This window comes from Myxocyprinus asiaticus, chromosome 13, assembly GCF_019703515.2.
Source record: "Myxocyprinus asiaticus isolate MX2 ecotype Aquarium Trade chromosome 13, UBuf_Myxa_2, whole genome shotgun sequence".
Taxonomy (NCBI): Eukaryota; Metazoa; Chordata; class Actinopteri; order Cypriniformes; family Catostomidae; genus Myxocyprinus; species Myxocyprinus asiaticus.
In genome coordinates, this window is record NC_059356.1 from 36,762,636 (window position 1) to 36,780,329 (window position 17,694).

The 17,694-nt window shown below is 37.7% G+C and overlaps 1 protein-coding gene across 2 annotated transcripts in view; it reads left to right on the forward strand.

Annotated features, from left to right (window-relative positions):
- Positions 1-1,834: 1,834 nt before the first annotated feature.
- The window catches only part of LOC127450709 (C-type mannose receptor 2-like), a 60,033-nt gene continuing 44,173 nt past the window's right edge, over positions 1,835-17,694 (forward strand). For both annotated transcript variants that reach the window (XM_051714999.1, XM_051715000.1), the window contains exons 1-2: positions 1,835-2,069; positions 16,144-16,581. In XM_051714999.1, coding sequence (XP_051570959.1) covers positions 1,949-2,069; positions 16,144-16,581 — 559 coding nt within the window. In that variant the 5' untranslated portion in view covers positions 1,835-1,948. The remainder of the gene's footprint in view (positions 2,070-16,143; positions 16,582-17,694) is intronic.

Genomic DNA, 17,694 nt, shown 5'->3' on the forward strand with positions numbered 1-17,694 from the left:
GCCTTTGGTCTTGTCTGAATAACCATCAATCGTCAAAATTGTAAACTTAGTTTAAGCTTTCAGATAAGGCTTTGTCAAGCCATAATCAACAATTGTCTTGACAAAGACCTGTCTGGTTTAAAGTTAAAGGTGCTTATTTTAAAATATGCTTAATGTGGTTTTCTATATAATTGCATTTATTCTGTATGACAGGCCTTAAAATACAAAAACTGACCTTTGGCAAAGTCATGGTCCATGTTAAATTTCCACTTAAGCAGTTTTGAAAGGTCTTTTAGCACAAGTGCACGCTGCATAGTAGGAAGGTAAACTGCCGACTTTCACTAATGAATGGGAACAACACCCCTGGTTCTCTGCAAGAGGTTAAAATTATCCTTTAAGTGGTATAAATGTCATTTACATGACTGTTCCCATCACAAACTATAAAAATAAAAAAGTTAACTCTTTCAGTCTCTGCAGGACATAAACTTGCCATTTGGGAGTTGTTTTGGATAAACACCCAGGCTAGCAATAGCTTGAGCCTGTAGTAGATGATTGCTTTACCACACCAGGCATGTCTTGACTATTCTAACTCATTTACTCCACCCATTTACTTATCATGGCTATGGTGATGTCATGCATCAATACATTACAGAGTACACTGTCATGCAGTGCTATACAGCCCAAGGAGTACGAAGAACATTGCTAACTGAGTTAATTACAATATTCTTCTGTCACATCTTAGGTAAAGGCATAGAAAAGATATGTATAAGGAGTTAACATAAAAAGTCTGTCCAACCTGATTGTAGTATTCATTGTATTCTGGTAGTCATTAGGAAACTTGAATGCCAATAGCTCAGTAAATTGAAGCATTTCATTCGGCATGTGCATCCCTGTTTGAATCACTTGCCTGAGGTTTAAGAAATATTAAAGCTCTGAATGAGCCTGCATGCCTCATGTGATAGACTGATTGGCCTGCTCCATTTATAGGACGATATTTGGGCATTGTGCGATTATCGGCATTGACCGGATACTGTAATGAGCCTTGTCAATAGATGGTGTACAAATATTTTTCGTGAATTTTGGGGTTGAGTTCATAAAATATCCATCTTTTTCACTGTAGTACATAATTTACAGCTAAAAACACCTCACTAAATAACTCGTTTGGCACCTTCTATGAACAATTTAATCAAAAACTGGAGCTCACACCTGCCCATACGTTCAAAAACACTTCCTGCTTCGGCCACTGGGGGCAGTGGTCCGAATTTCAGTAAGCACAGACCGAATTTAGCTGAAGAACATTTGACCTACTGTAGGTGAATTCACAGTGAGATCAAACCTTTATAGATCAGATCGACCAGCCTCATGCCTCATTCTAACAACGTTAGAAGCTTTTTGTACACTTACATTTATTGTCACTTTTCTGTTCCTGTAATTGCAAAATCAGATTATTCTGAATGACGCTAGAAATCCGAACTACTGGAGAAATTATGGAATATTAATAGAAATTAGTGAATAAATGGTTTATAGACTAATTCATTATAACTTCAACATTAACAAACATTAAGAGTAGACTTCCAGGTGCACCTTTTCTTCCCTCAAGTAAAAGTGTGTTGAATGTGAGTCATTAGCGCTTAAGAGCAAATATAAATGAAACAATGAGTGATGCATTGATCCGTTTTCCTCAGAGCCAAGAGTTTCTAACTTCTGGTATATTCTCTTCCACTCTTATCCCGGTTGTCGGTAGTCATTCAGACTGATTTCTCCGCCTTCCTTCACTTGCACGGGACGGAGTGTGCGCGTGTGCGGTGAAAGTGAACATCACGCCGTTCATTCACTCTGAGCTCATCACAGTCCACGCACACAGCAACACACAGCCTGAAATCCGTCTCTCCTTGCCATTCCTGTTTTCTCTTTCAACAAGAAGGGGACAAATCAGCCGTGGTTCTCTCCGTTTCACCTTTCCGCGGGCATGCATCAACACGGCAACGGGCACCGGGAGGGCAACTGGAGACGCGCGTATATAACTGCTTGCAGATGCACTTTATATTTATTTTTGGTGTTAAGTCTGGAGTGGAGCACCGCGCACTCGGGTAGGAAACATTTGTAACGGTTCATTATGACTTTGTTCATTGGGTGTCTTCTTCAACTTGGGCAATTTCACGTTCCAGGGGTTGTTTTTAATATAAATAGATGTTTTATTATTATTATTATTATTTAATGAAGGCATATTAAAAGAGACTTAAAAAGGGAAACGTTTTACCAAGCCTTCATCGTTTATGTTGATATTTTTCAAATGTGTTTTAAGTAGCCCATAGTTTTACTGTTTTCACCGTAGACCCAGAGTTATACTATTAAACTATTAAAATCCACTATAAAATTACAAATTATTATTTCATTTTTTAAAAGTTTGATAATCTAAAGAAAGAGTGAAGTAAACCTTCATTTATGGTGTGAAAATTATTTTGATCAGTTTTTCAAAAATGTCGACTGTCCCACGTAGTTTTGGCGTCATTCCCACCGCACCAAACAAATTTGCCCCTAATAAAAGTTTTCAAAAGTTAGTGTATAGGCTACTTGTTAACCAAGTCGAAAGAGTCAGTAAATAGCATGCTTGAGATAAAATAAGATAAAGATAAAACAAGTGACGTTTGAAGAAAACAAATGAAAACCGAGGTAAATATGAGCTGAATATTTTATTGGGGTCATTTCCAATCAAGCTGTAATTTTACCAAACTATGCATAATGTGTGAAGTATTATTTAAATATGTGTATTAAAGATACATAATATTTTAGCTATTAAATTAGCCCAAGCAAGACAAAGGAGTCTGCCATTTTATTTTAAAAACATTCAAATATAATTTCCATCATCATCATTTCCAACACACGATTCTATTAAACACAATACAGAATGTGAGATGTGCTGGAAATGACACTGTGATGGGAATTTCCATGGCTTTCAGAAGAAGAAAAAAATGACATAAATCTATTGTGATGCATGTCACACTACATTGTTAGCAGACAAATGAAATCAACTAGTCAGGGTGTGAAAAACGTTTTAACTAGACTTTCTAGAAGCCCAAAATTGCCCTAAGTTGAAGAAACACCTCAGTATGACTTTGTCCAATTTCGGCCTTTTTATCTCACCGCTTTTTTGTTGTCATATGGTTATTGAAGAGTTTGTGATTTAAAAAAATAATACTAATAATGTGAGGGTTTGGTTTTATTTGGAGTGCTGTGGTGTTGTGTTGGCTCTGTGGCTGCACTGATGTGAAGGAATGCCACGAAAGTCCAAACTCTGAGTGGAACCAGATGTGAGAGGAGGGAGCAGGGGGAGGGGAGTGCGCTGCTTTTATGTTTTATAGCGCAACTTTTAGTGTGCGAATGGACATTTTTGTCGTTTATAAAAGTACAGTCGTAATGCTTGGTTGCAGAAGCACTGTTGGTTTCCCACTGCCTTCATGCCGCGAGCAGATGTGCCCAAAATATCCGGTTACACAATAATGAGCCGCAGCTGATTGCTGTCCTCCGTCTCGGTGGTCTTATGTCGATTTTAGTGCCTCTCTCTACTCTCTACAGTCCAGCAGAGACAGAAGAGACGTTTTTGCACCTCTGTGTCAGGGACTGTCACGGTCCTTCTAAACAAGGGGGGAAAGGCGTTTAGGAACACGTTAAAACACGTCATCTAGGACCTGACAGGGGAAAATTTGCTGTAGGCCTAGTTGCAAGCTAAGGCAATTCAGATTTTAAATTATGAAATTATTGCATTCAGATGAAGCAATTATGATGCTTTCACCCCATTTATTTTTGTTTCTGTGAGCAACTTTAACTTGGCAGGCTAGCGCACAGACCTTGATACCAACCATAATTATTTATTATGGAAAACCTTTTTTTCTTTTTTTTTTTTTTTTTTTGTGAAAGTGCAATTATTTTAAACATTCTAAATTTCCATTTATTTCACTTATTCATATTTTGTAGTTTTTATTTAAAGGGATAGTTCACCCCAAAATGAAAATTTTCTCATCATTTACTCACCCTCATGTCATCTCAAACTCGCATGAATTTCTTTGTTCCGAAGAACACAGAGATATTTTAATGGAGATATGTCTGTTTGTCCACACAATGCAAGTGAATGTTGATAAAAATTTCAAGCTCCAAAAAGCACAGAAAGGCAGCATAAAATTAATCCATAAGACTCTTATGTGCCTGCAATGGCCAGATTTATAGTGGATAAAGGAGTTATAGTTTGGTCTGTTCTCACCCAAAACCGATTGGATCGCTTCAGTAGACATGGAATTAACCAGTGGAGTCTTATGAATTACCTTTGTACTGCCTTTATGTGCTTTTTTGAGTTTGAAAATTTGATCACCATTCACTTGCATTGTGTGGATGAGCAGACATCATATCTCCATTAAAATATCTTCATTTGTGTTCTACGGAAGAAAGAAAGTCATATGAGTTTGAAACGACATAAGTGTGAGCAAATGATGAGCGCGGGGGTTGGTGATTGTAAATGAGAACGCTCCCAAAGTTGTTGACTGGGGGGTGGGGGATGTGTGTGCAGGGGTTGGTGATTGTAAATGAGAACGCTCCCAATGTTGTTGACCAGGTGGGGGGGGGGGGTTGACGTCCCCTCGTGCCGCCCCATCCCCCCCCCCCCCCCCCCGCAAGATGCCGCCCTGGGCAACTGCCCATGTCGCCCATGCCTAAATCCACCAGTGGTCGTAGCGACCGTGCTTTGAGTATGCATTTTGTCCCACTCTTTTTCCCATCCGATTTCCTGATTCCACTCTTAATATTTCATTTAATACTACTTAAAATAATAGATAAAAATGAATATAAATGTTGTCGCTGTGATTTGGTCACGGTGAATGTCGAGTATAGTAATATGTTTATATAGCAACCATGGTTAATTTGGTGGTTACTGTAAATTTACAACAACAAAAAAAAACATGGTTACTGTAGTAAAACCAAGGTTATTTTTTCTAAGGTACGGTTAAGGTTAGGCATAGGGGTAGGGGTTAATTTAGTGTGTCTGTAGGACTCTTAATAAGCACAATAAACACACTGCATTGATGCCTATACTGTATGTTAGTAATTAAATATGGGTGAAAATAGTTTCTGAAAATATTTGCACCAGGGTGCAATTAGTATCTACCATTATTTGCACCAGGGTTGGGGTGCAAATAATATCTGCCACTTTTTGCACTGGGGTGCAAATAGCATCTGCCTAACAGTAATTCCCAGATTTTCCATGGAACACGAGACCGGTGTGGCACGCAGGTGAAAGTCATTCGCCTCTTATCTTCCTGGCCTCGCTCTGCCCAGACGCTGTTCAGCCCTGCCCTGCTCACCACAACCATATACTAAACAAGCAGTGTAGGTTAGTGGGTTTATATCCAAACCTGTGAGTAAACACTCACATTAGACCCATTTTGAGTTGGATCTTAGGTCAGAGCACTGACTGAGTTGAGGGTGCATTTACAGGAGCAGACAAACAAACGGCGGCTGGAATTTCCTGTGTGTTGTTGGTCAATCTCGGTGTTTACAGACAAAAGATTATCTATACAATAACCCTGACCTCTTTCTGCACCCTTCCTTTTGCTCCTTTTCTTTCTCCTCCCTGTCTCCCAGCTGGCTTGTTACCTCACTACCCCCAACTCCATGTCTTTCTGTCTCTCTCTCATATTATTTCCCCACTCATGAAAAAGGGGGAGGAGAAATAAAAAAACATCTGTCATAATAATAAAAGTTTTGCTTTGGAAGCTTAGAATCAGGGTTCAAGAAAACTGCATACCACCACATGACTAAGCTCACGCACCCTTTCATGGACTTCTGGTCCCCCCTTCTGAGAGCTTGTTTATTATGTGTTTTCCATTTTGGTGGTCTGTTTTATTTCTATGGGATTTGCACCCAAATTCAGAATTGGCATCAAATGATTTTTAATATGTTGGCAAAAGTGAGCGGTGTTCTAGTTAGACATAAGAGATTTGAAGAATGTACATAAGTATAGTTCCATATGTTAAAGTATGGAGTAGCTGTTTCATAAAAATCAGTCTGTAAAATGAGTCTGTAAAATCAGCAAAACAGTCTACGATCAGTGACAAGACTCAAAATTGCTAAGGTAATGACATTCCTCCTCAGGCAATAACCGATCCGCTTCTGAAGTCCTAGTTAACCTGCTGCTCTGATTTAGTGATGTGCTGTACAGTGTTTATGTGCTAACTTGACTGTTTCAGATGGGAAGTCTTGCATCAGGCCCAATTTACCACTTTAGACCCTGGAATGAAAAACAATTAATCAGGAACATTCCACCCTGCAATGAGTTGTATCAGTTTCATAATGATCATTATGAAACCACAGTGATCTGAAAGAATTCATATGGCTGTGCAGCAGCATCCAAGATTATACCCCTACCATCTGGATGAGTGTGAAGGAGCATTCATGCCAAAACCACAGACTGATCAGAAGTTTCTTCCTGTAAGCTGTCAGACTACTCAATAGATATTATTCTGATGATGACGCGACTCTCAACAAGCGCCGTCGTGATATTGTGGGGAGACAGATCAAAACAGTTCATCTGGCAGTGAAGTGGGAGAAAGAGTATTACTAAACACCATTTAAAGTTTAGTTTAACTATCAAGTTTATATACTATATAAACGGAGCAGTTGTTTTGATTTTCAAATGGTAACCAATCGTGTTGTATAGTTGCTATAATCTGGCCAATGGGCGAAGAAACACAAAGGAGTGGAAATCAGAGCGCTTAGTAAGAAAAGAAGGGCTACATAGTTAGCCAGGATAAACAGGAAAAAAAAAACTTTCAGCTGAGTGTATTCTGATCATGTTTTTAAGGTAAATCTAGGAATATTAAGAATATCTTTCCCATTGTTACATACCGTGTGAGTGGAGTGATACAGATTGATGGCCAGGTAAAGTACTGTCTAATGGCATGCTTAAGTTTACCTGGCTGTTTCTTCTGTTTGTAAGGGTTTTTCTGTTGCTGTCTGGGCCCTTTAGTATAATATATTTTATCTATTGTCCACCTGTGTAAATGCTGAATGACAATAAATTGAATCTTGAACAACACTAGCACTCTGTACAACACTAGCACTCTGTACTTTGTTTACATAAAGCAGTCAGGACTCAAGACAGCTAGCATTAGCATGCAAGCTTGCATTCATATCTTGTGTGTAGGCTCTTTTTTATTGAATACTCTAAAATTATTAAGCGTTTGACCATGTCTCATTTGTTACATTTCATTTCAAGTAAACAATGTTACATTCAAGGTAATTCAAAACTTGGCTGGGTCTCATCTCTGAAGTTCGGTGTAAACAACCATCATTGGAAATGCAGCAGGTATCAGCAAGTCTAACAGAGCTAATGGGCTATGAATAAAGAGCAGAGACCCTTTTAGATTTATGAATATGATATGCTATGAATGCGTAATATGACAACAAATATAAAAGCAATAATTACACAAGAAGCTTGTTTAATTTTTTTAGTTCTCTTTTTTTTAACACGGTTATAAAAGTGAGCTAAGAAAGTGTACAGCAGAACTAAATCTATAATAAAACAGTTTACAGCTATGTTACAATGGAGGATTTTCCCACGGAAGGCGTTGAACCTGAGAAAGAGATAAAAGCGATATTTCAGAGAAATATTGTACCATTATTTTGAGCTCAATGACTTCAGGTTAAAAAAGGTCTTTATTTGTACAGAGTAGCAGTTGCGTATATACATTTGACCAACATCTTTAAGAAGAAACATTTAGCTGTATTATTTAGCACAAGCTAAAAATGAAAACTGAAACTGTAATATCTATAAAGTCTTAGAGTGATCATTGTGTTGTTTGATTAAATATGATTGTAAATTGTGTATAGAAATTAAATCATTAAATAATAATTGAATTTAGAACCCCTGTGAGCAAGCTGTTTCAAGGAACACAAAACTCCATAAGATGTTGGTAAATGGAAAAAAATAACCTTGGGAGAAACCAGGCTCACTGTGGGGGCCAGTTCCCCTCTGGCTAAATTAATATAATGCCAATATTAGTTATTTGTGTGCAGTGCAAGTCATGGTTTTAAATTTGTAAATTAAGTAAGTGTTAAGGTCCAGTGTTTAAAAAAAAAAAAATATCTTTGAAGTCCATCCTGGATTAACTGCAGAAGTTCACATAGATGCATTGCCCTTTGTTAGTTGGCTGATGAAGGATTTTGTTGGCAATTAAATTATAGTCTATGTATTCCATTTCAAGAGTGCAGTACATTAATAGACAAAGTTGATGCAGGCAGATATTAATGAGGTGCATCGCAGTTCAACCTGCAGGTCATTTCGGTGAGGTTCGGTGGGTCCATCCTAAGTCCAAGGTTCAGGCAGTGGCATATGAAGTATCCTATGTCTTACAGTTGGATTTGGCATTAGTTCATCCTCTGAAGTCAAACGACTGAAGTGATGTCTGGCTGGCACCGGCTGTAGTTTGTCGTCATCTCTCAGCGACACGAAGCAGTGGAGTCCGACACCAAGCAGGAACGGAGCTGGATCTGGCCGGCTCTGGTAACCTCGGGATATGAATCATGGAAAGACATGGAAACAAACAGAATAATATTAGCGTAGATGCCATTCAATTTTATGCAGAGTTATAGATCGTGATGGATGTTTCTGGTTCCGGCAGACCTAACTAAAGCAGCCTAATTATGAGTTGAAGGATAAATTAGGTGTATGCCAGGCAAAATAGATGAATCTTTAGTCTAGACTTAAACTGAGTGAGTGTGTCTGCATCCCGAACAGTGTTAGGGAGACTATTCCATAGTTTAGGAGCCAAGTATGAAAAGGATCTACCTTGTTTTTTGGATTTTGATATTCTTGAAATTATTAACAAGCCAGAATTTTGTGATCGGAATGAACGTGACAGAATATAACGTGTCAGAAGGTAACTTAAGTACTGTGGAGCTAGACAATTCAAAGCTTTGTATGTAGTTAACAAAATTTTTCAATTAATACAAAAATTAACAGGTAGCCAATGTAACGACGATAAAATTGGGCTAATATGATCATATTTATTTGTTCTATTCAGCACTTGCTGCATTTTGAACCAATTTAAGTTTATTTATTGAACTTGCCGGACATCCTCCCAGTAATGCATTACAATAATCTAGTCTTGAGGTCATGAACGCATGAATTAGTTTTTCAGTATCAGCAACAGAGAGCATGTGTCGTAATTTAGCAATATTTCTCAGGTGGAAGAATGCTTGTTCTACAAACATTGGAAATTTGATTTTCAAAGGACAGATTGGTATCAAATATAACACCTAATTTCTTTGCTGTAGAAGACGACGTAACAGTACATCCATCAAGAGTCAAATTATATTTTAGATGCTTATTTTTTAGAGGTTTTTGGTCCAATCATTAGTACCTCTGTTTTGCCGGAATTGAGCAGAAGGAAATTTCTGGCCATCCAATCTTTGATTTTATTGATACACTCTGCTAATTTGGAGAATTGTGAATTTTCATTGAGTTTAGAAGAAATGTAAAGTTGGGTATCGTCGACATAACAGTGGAAACTTATTCCATGATTCCTGATAATATCTCCCAGGGAAAGCATGTATAAGGAAAAAGCAGAGGTCCTAAAACTGATCCTTGTGGCACTCCATACTTAATTTTTGTTTGATTTGACAATTCCTCATTTACACATACAAAGTGGTAGCGGTCTGCTAAATAGGACCTAAACCATGCTAATGCAAGTCCACTAATGCCAACATAATTCACAAGCCTATTCAAGAGAATGTCGTGATCTATCGTGTGAGACTATGATCTAAAAGCACTAGAAGAGAAATGCAGCCGTGATCAGATGATAAGAGCAAGTCATTTGTTACTCTGAAAAGTGCAGTCTCTGTACTGTGATGGGCCTAAATCCTGACTGAAATTCTTCATATATTCCATTTTCCAGTTGAAATGAACATAGTTGGGAGGACACTAACTTTTCTAGTATTTTCGACATAAATGGTAGGTTTAAAATCGGTCTTTAATTAGCCAATTCTCTAGGATCAAGCTGTGGCTTCTTAATAAGCGGTTTGATGACTGCCATTTTAAAGTTTCTTGGGACATGTCCTAAGGATAGCGAGGAGTTAATAATATTAAGAAGAGGTTCTGAGATTACTGGGAATACCTCTTTTAAGAGCTTAGTTGGTATTGGATCTAATATACATGTTGTGGCTATGACAGCGAAGGATTGAAGTTGCTCATGAGCAAAATTATGAGACATTGTTTTCTGAGGTACTGTGACAGTTGATTGCATAGTTCCAATTTTATTTCTGATTATTTCAATTTTATCAGTAAATAAATTCATCAAGTCATTACTATTGTGCTGCAATGGAATATCTGGTTCAGTTGAGGCTTTATTCCTAACCAATTTAGCCACAGTACTGAATAAACACCTAGGACTGTTGTGGTTATTTTCTATGAGTTTGCTATAATATGCTGACCTGACAGCTTTTAGTGCCTGCCTGTAGCTACAGACACTATTCTTCCATGCACCGCAAAATACCTCTAATTTTGCATTCTTCCACTTGCACTCCATTTTCTGAGCTGCTCTCTTGAGAGCATGAGTGTGATCATTGTACCACGGTGCGAGGCTTTTTTCTTTAATTTTCTTTAATCAAAGGGGGGGGGTGATACTATCAAGAGTGCTAGAGAAGACTGTATTTATACTTTTTGTTATTACATCAAGTTCTTCTAGACTTTTTGGCTTACTGAGTATGTGAGACAATTCTGGAAGATTATTAGTGAAGCTATCTTTAGTGGTCAAAAGAATAGTTCTACTTGAATGATAGCGTGGTGTCGATTGAGTGACATTAGCTGATCGCAACAAACAAGAGACGAGGTAATGATCTGAGATGTCATTGCTCTGCAGTAGAATTTCTATAGTATCAACATCAAATCCATATGACAGAATTAAATCTAGCGTATTATTATGGCAATGAGTTGGTCCTGTCACATTTTGTCTGAGTCCAAGATAGTTGAGAATATTGATAAATGCTAATCCCATTGTATCATTTTCATTATCTATGTGAATGTTGAAGTCACCAACAATTAAAGCTCTATCTACATTAACTACTAGATCTGATAGAAAATGTGCAAATTCACCAAGGAAACCAGAGTAAGGCCCGGGTGATCTATATACTGTAGCAAGGGCAAAAGATGACAGAGATTTTTTATTTATATCTGATGGTGTCATATTAAGCATTATTAGTTCAAAAGATTTAAACTTATATCCTGTCCTCTGAGTAACACCAAAAACTTCACTGTAAATTGTAGCAACACCTCCTCCTCGACCCTCCAGATGGGGCTCATGTTTATAACAATAACCTGGGGGAGCTGATTTATTTAAACAAATATATTAGTCTGGTTTAAGACAGGTTTCAGCCAAACAGAGCACATCCAAACTATGATCCATAATAATTTCATTTACAATTAGTTTTTTGGTAGAAAGAGATCGAATGTTTAGTAGCCCTACCTTTATATGATGTTTATCTTCTTCTTTTTTTTTTTCTTTGTTTTTTTGTGTGACATCTTAGCACCATAGTTGTGGAAGTAAGAGGTCATTTAGGAGACATTTTTATCCATAGCATCTTACAGTACACTTATTACAGGGACAAAACCCCATGCAATACCCCACAATTATGATGATCTCTTGGCACACTCCTTGCAGGGATTGAACCAGCAACCTTCTGGTTATCAGGCTTATATTTTAACTACTATACCACACCATGTCAAGCCCCAGAAACACAATTACTTTCACTTGGCCTGCAGTGAGAAAAATAAGAATAAGCTTGACCTGACTTGAACACTTTGGTCTTGGATCACCTTACAAAGACACACCTCTGGCTGAAACTGAGCGCCATGCTCTGAGATAACCAACTCTTTTACAGAGCAGTCTCTGTGAAGGCTCAGTAAAAGGTTAGCAGTTGTTGGCTCTATACATGACCCAATCAAATGATAAATATACCTACTGCTTAGACTTCATCAGATAAGCATAGACAGAAGGTATTAGTACATGTAATAAATGTGTTATTACATATGTATAACATATTTCTTGTATTTTTGCTTTATTTATTTATTAATTTGGTAATTATAGAGCTCAGTATAACCCCTATTTATTTATTTATTTAATTATTTATATATTTATTGTCTTATTACTATGAAACATCATCATTAAAATGTACTTTTTATTTAGAAGTTCATAGCCAATCTCATTAATGCCCTGATTCTTTATAAAGACATTTAGAAGATACTCAGAAAAGGTCTTTGCTTATACCTAATGACTAATTTATGCTTTGCCCTTTATTTGTCAGATGTGGTTGGGGGAAAAAAACACTTTGATGTTTATGTGACCACACATTTCTGTACCACCTTTCCTTCTGAAATATATCTCCCCAGGGTCTTACCTCCACCAATCACATGGATCGCTCAGGTCACATGATGCCTCTTTTACTTTTTTGAGGGCAGAGAGAATCAGAAAAGCATAGACAGAATCCCAGTTTAATCCTGGTTTATAAAGTATTTCATGCCATTACATGGGATCTTAGCCTCATGGAAAGAGTTGTCCTAGTTTGATTTCTTCACTTTTTCAGCTCTTGTTATTACACATTTTGCAGGATTTTTACATAAGTGTTCTGTAGCCAAGGGCAACATCAAATTATCAAATTTGTTCTCCTATAAAATGTGCATTTAATGTGTGTATCATAGACATAAATACATACAGCATATTTATATATATTCAATAATATGGAAGTTAATTGGTAAATGATGTGCATGTAAACATGGTCATTGTTCCAACAGTTCCAACAGTTCCAAACATTTTCTAAAGCAATGCTTAATTGTGATGTATTTGAACATTGCTTGAGCAATTTTGAGTTCAGTGATATTTAAGCACTATACCATGCAGATGATGTTCTCAGAGCATCTAAGTGTCTCCGTCAACCTCTCTGGCAGTCTTTTGTTTTTAAAGTTCAATGAAGAAGATCCTGTTTGCTTTTTGAAAATCCAACCCCATGTCCCACTTTCTCCCCCTGCTTGGAAACACAGCTGTGTTTCTCTTGGGTTTCTCTCCAGGCTCTCTCTTTCTTTCTCTGCCTTGCTCTGATTCTATTTCACTCTGAATTTTGTGGTCATAACCTTGCATTCTACCCTGCATGAATGAGAGTATGCATGAGAAAGAGAGAGATTAAGAAAAAGAAGAGCAGAATAAAGCTATAAAAATTAACAAGACTGGCTTTTTGGGGAGTCTGGGTTGGTTCTCTTCTCTTCAAAAATGTGTTGCAGGTCTGGTCTTAACGGGCCTCAACAGCAGGGGAAACAATATTCTAAAATCGAACAGTAAAATACAACAAACCATATAATTGTGCACAGTTAAAATAGCACAATAAATAGGCTTATCAACTTTTAAAAAGCAGGAGTAAATGCTTTCCATATTTTTTTTGCTGGCGTCAAAGGCTGTGTGTCAATTTAGACTTTATGATTTTTTAGCGCAAATTCATCTGTCACTTGGTAAGAGATCTGGCAAATTAGGCAGATGTCGACATGGATAGGTTGCGTGAGAGGTTACATCCTCTAACAATGTCATTTTAAACGTTTATTTAAATGTTTGCTTTAAGGACATTTTTGTTTTATTTTGAATAAACAATTCTGATACTGTGTTGGGTCATCACATGCTGTCCAAAGTAAGATCTGGTTCTGAAGCAAAACCAGTTAAAGGGTTAGTTCACCCAAAAATCTAAATTCTCATGATTTACTTACCTGTAAGCCATCCCAGATGTGTATGACTTTCCTTCTTCAGCAGAACTGAAGTGAAGATTTTTATAAGCACATTTCAGCTCTGTTTATCTATACAATGCAAGTAAATGGGTGCCATCAGTCTGCTGGTTGTTTGACGGTCCAAAAGGCATATTTAGGCAGCATAAATGTAATCCATTTATGTCTTCTGAACCAAATCGATACATTTGTATAAAATATAAATCGATAATTAAAACTTTATTAACTTTTAAAAATTGCTTCCTGCCAGCAGTCGATGCATCACGTTACCGTTGCGTGATGTAAGCGCAATGGTGCATTCATGTAAGAAGTGTGAAGCACGCGCTTTGTATACAACAGAGGAAGAAACGTCACGTGAGAGTTAGATAATATCACACAGCAATCCAGCGCTGGCCGGAAGCAACGATTTAAAGTTAAAAACGATTTAATTATCAATTTGTTTCTTACACAAACCTTGTGTCGATTTGCTTCAGAAGACATTAATTGATTAACTGGAGTCATTTGGATTACTTTTATACTACCTAAATATGCTTTTTGGCCATCAAACAGCCAGCAGACTGATGGCACCTGTTACTTGCATTGTATGGAACAGAGCTATATAGGATTATTAAATTTTTCATTTCAGTTCTGCTGAAGAAGGAAAGTCATACACATTTGTGATGGCTTAAAGGTAAGTAAATCATGGGAGAATTTTCATTTTTGGGTGAACTATCCCTTTAATAACCACCACTGCTCTGAACAACACATACATGGTAATAATCCGATATGTGTTTACTGTTAATCCTTGCAGGGGTGCCGGTACTCTCCATTGTAATAAAACTGGGATAAATGTGTGCGCTCACACAAAAGAAGAATATTGCCAAATGTCACCACTGTCTTAGGGTTTTTCTTTTTTGTTTTCGTAAATTACTACTTATATTTTGCAGTCAGACATGATGTGTTCCAAAACCAAAGCATAAAGAGAAAAAAACAGATAAAAAGTAAAAGGACAAAGTATGAAACACTTCATTTGCAAATCATGGTATGCCATTGTAGATCACCCGTTATGGAAGCCAGAATGCAATAACCTGATACTCCAGATTTTCCTTAAACAGTTACTTTTCTCCTGAAGTAAATTAGTGTTTAGCAACCAAGGCAAGTCTATACACATAACTGCACATAGCACACATAAAAACATTCAGCAACAAAGGAACTGTGGGATTGCGTGTGCAGAATTTGTTCTTTGCTTGTGTTGGCTATGACATACTTTTTGCTGAACATGTGAGTGGGCGAAAAAGGGGTTTGCTTATCCTACTCCAGTAATGATATACAATGAAAATAGTTGTGGGACACAAATACACTGTTTTGTCTTATGAAATCGAAAACTGAGTCTGTAGGATCAGCCGTTTAGTCTAATGGTGTGTAAAACCATTAGAAACCTATGTAAATGTTTATGTTTGCCATCAAAACACCATCAGCACTAAATTGCACTAGTCTTTGTTTGACTTTGATAGGGTTTTGACGACCACCACCATCGCCATGGTTATTAATTGCATTCTTTATTCCACATTTGAAAGTGGGTTAAAGGAAAAAATGGAGTGGGTTAAAGGAAAAATTAAATTTCTGTAATTATTTACTTGTATGACTTTCTTTCCTCCGTTTAACACCAGACTGGTCATACTGTGAATTTTGCGGCAGTAGGTGGAAACTTCAGCTCGGTCTGTTTACCAAAATTGGAAGCACTGCCCCCAGTGGCTGAAGTTAGAAGTGTTGTTGAACATATCGGCACATGTGGGTTCAGTGTCTGGGTGAAATGTCCACAGACTGGCCTCAGAAGCGAGTTATATTTTTAGTTGTAAATGATGCAATACAGTCTACAAGAATGCATATTTTATTAGCTCCACCCCCTAACCCAAACCCCAACCCTAAAATAACCATTATTTTTATGGAGTAAAAATGTAATCTTAGAGCAAAAAGGCATCCTCCAAATCACGCTCACCATTGTTTGTGAACGTAATAACTAGCTGGTTTGCATAGGACCAAACCCCGTATTTTGGAGATTGCTCACACAACGTGCTATCAGTAGCGACGGAAAGGTGATCACAGTTGTATTGATACAAAAATGTCTGATGAGGAATGGCACTTGTCAGTAATTCAGCAGCATGGTTTGATTTCGGGGTATATGAACTTTGTAGTCTATACAACTTCTGTCGTCCATTCCAGTGCTTCGGGGGAGGGGAAGATCATCTATAAATAACAACTTAAATTTCCACACACTAAGCTATTGTATGGCTCCTCAAAATGTAATGTAATCTTTACTATTAATAATTCCTTTATTAAATGTTCTCTCTCTTCCTGTGTCTCTCTCTCTGCCGTAGCACATACAGATGGATCAGACACTTTTGCGTTTTTCCATGAGGGAGCTCTGGGCTGCTTGGGGGTACGAGATCACATGCTCTACCTCTTTCCTTCCTGCACGGGTGATGCCCAGCTTTGGAAATGGGTCTCCAGAGGACGGCTCTTCAACATTGGCTCCTCCCTCTGCCTGGGGATCACCGTGGGCAACGTGAGTTCATTGGTCGACAAATCTCCGTTGGGCATGTTTCGGTGTGACTATGAGCCTCCACGGGTCCGCTGGACCTGGAGCTGCAGCAAGTTCTTGGAGATGCTTGACACCTACTTGCCTTCTCCTAAATTACTCCTCAACGGTGGCAACGTCTCGGTCACCGCCTCCCCACCTGCAAGACCACCCCCTGAAAAGTTACTGTGGCGAGTCTATGATGATAATCAGGACCTTTGTGCCAAGTCTCACCAAGGTTAGCACATTCATTTTTCTTTCTCTTTCTTTCTTTCTTTCTTTCTTTCTTTTTTGAGTTATGAGAGTTATAAAGAATAGAGAAATTATATGTGAGATTTATGCAACATGATCACACAGGAAGTCAGTATGTTGTTTCCAAATGCTCCAGTATCGTATCTTCACATTGGCCCCATTATGCCAAGTTACTGACAAGCAGCATATCCAATCAGTCTTTTTTGCATCAGTTCATTTGTGTTTTGTTCTCCTGGTTCGTGTCCAGAAGCGTGTTGTGTGGGAGAAACCAGGAAGTTGTCGCATTTGCATAATCAGTGATGAGCTGGATTCAGAGGTTCCATTATTCCACTAAGAATACATTTTTACTCCACTGATGGTTTGGTTTTGGGTTTGGGGTTAGGTCTAGAGTTAATAAAATATGAATTTGTCTTCACTTTAAAATAATTTACAGCAAAAACAATTCACTTTACAGCTCACTTTTGCTGCCCCTCAGCGGGCATTTCAGTCAGAACTGGAGCTCACATTTTCTCTCAGACAGGGTTGGGAGGGTTACTTTTTTTATGTAATCCGTTACATATTACTGATTACTTACAGTAACGTAATCAGTAACATAATACAATTACAGCAATATGAAAGTAAGTCACTTTTTCCGCTAACATTACTTTTTTACTCCACTAATGGTTAAGGTAATGTTCGGGTTTGGGTTGGGGGATAGAATCTATAAATATATGCTCTTCTCTTCATTGTATAATGTCCTGTAAATCTGAAAACAACTTGCTTCACTACTAGCTTTTGGTGACCTCTCCTGGACATAAATGGAGCTCACATGTGCCCATATGCCCTACAACACCTACTGCTTTGGCCACTGGGGGCAGAGTTTCGAAATTTCAGTCAACGTATACTGATTTTGATGAAAGAAAAGTCGATCTACTCTTTCCAATTTCACTGTAAGATTAGGCTGTATTATATCTAAGGAAAAGAAACATGTACACTGCACCCTACCAAGAAAACAGAAAATGAGCTGTTAATGTAGAACAACTCAGTATTTTAAAGAAATCAGGTAAGTTCTCTGTCTGCTACAGAAAAAGAGAATTTCTCATAAAGCAAATATAATCAG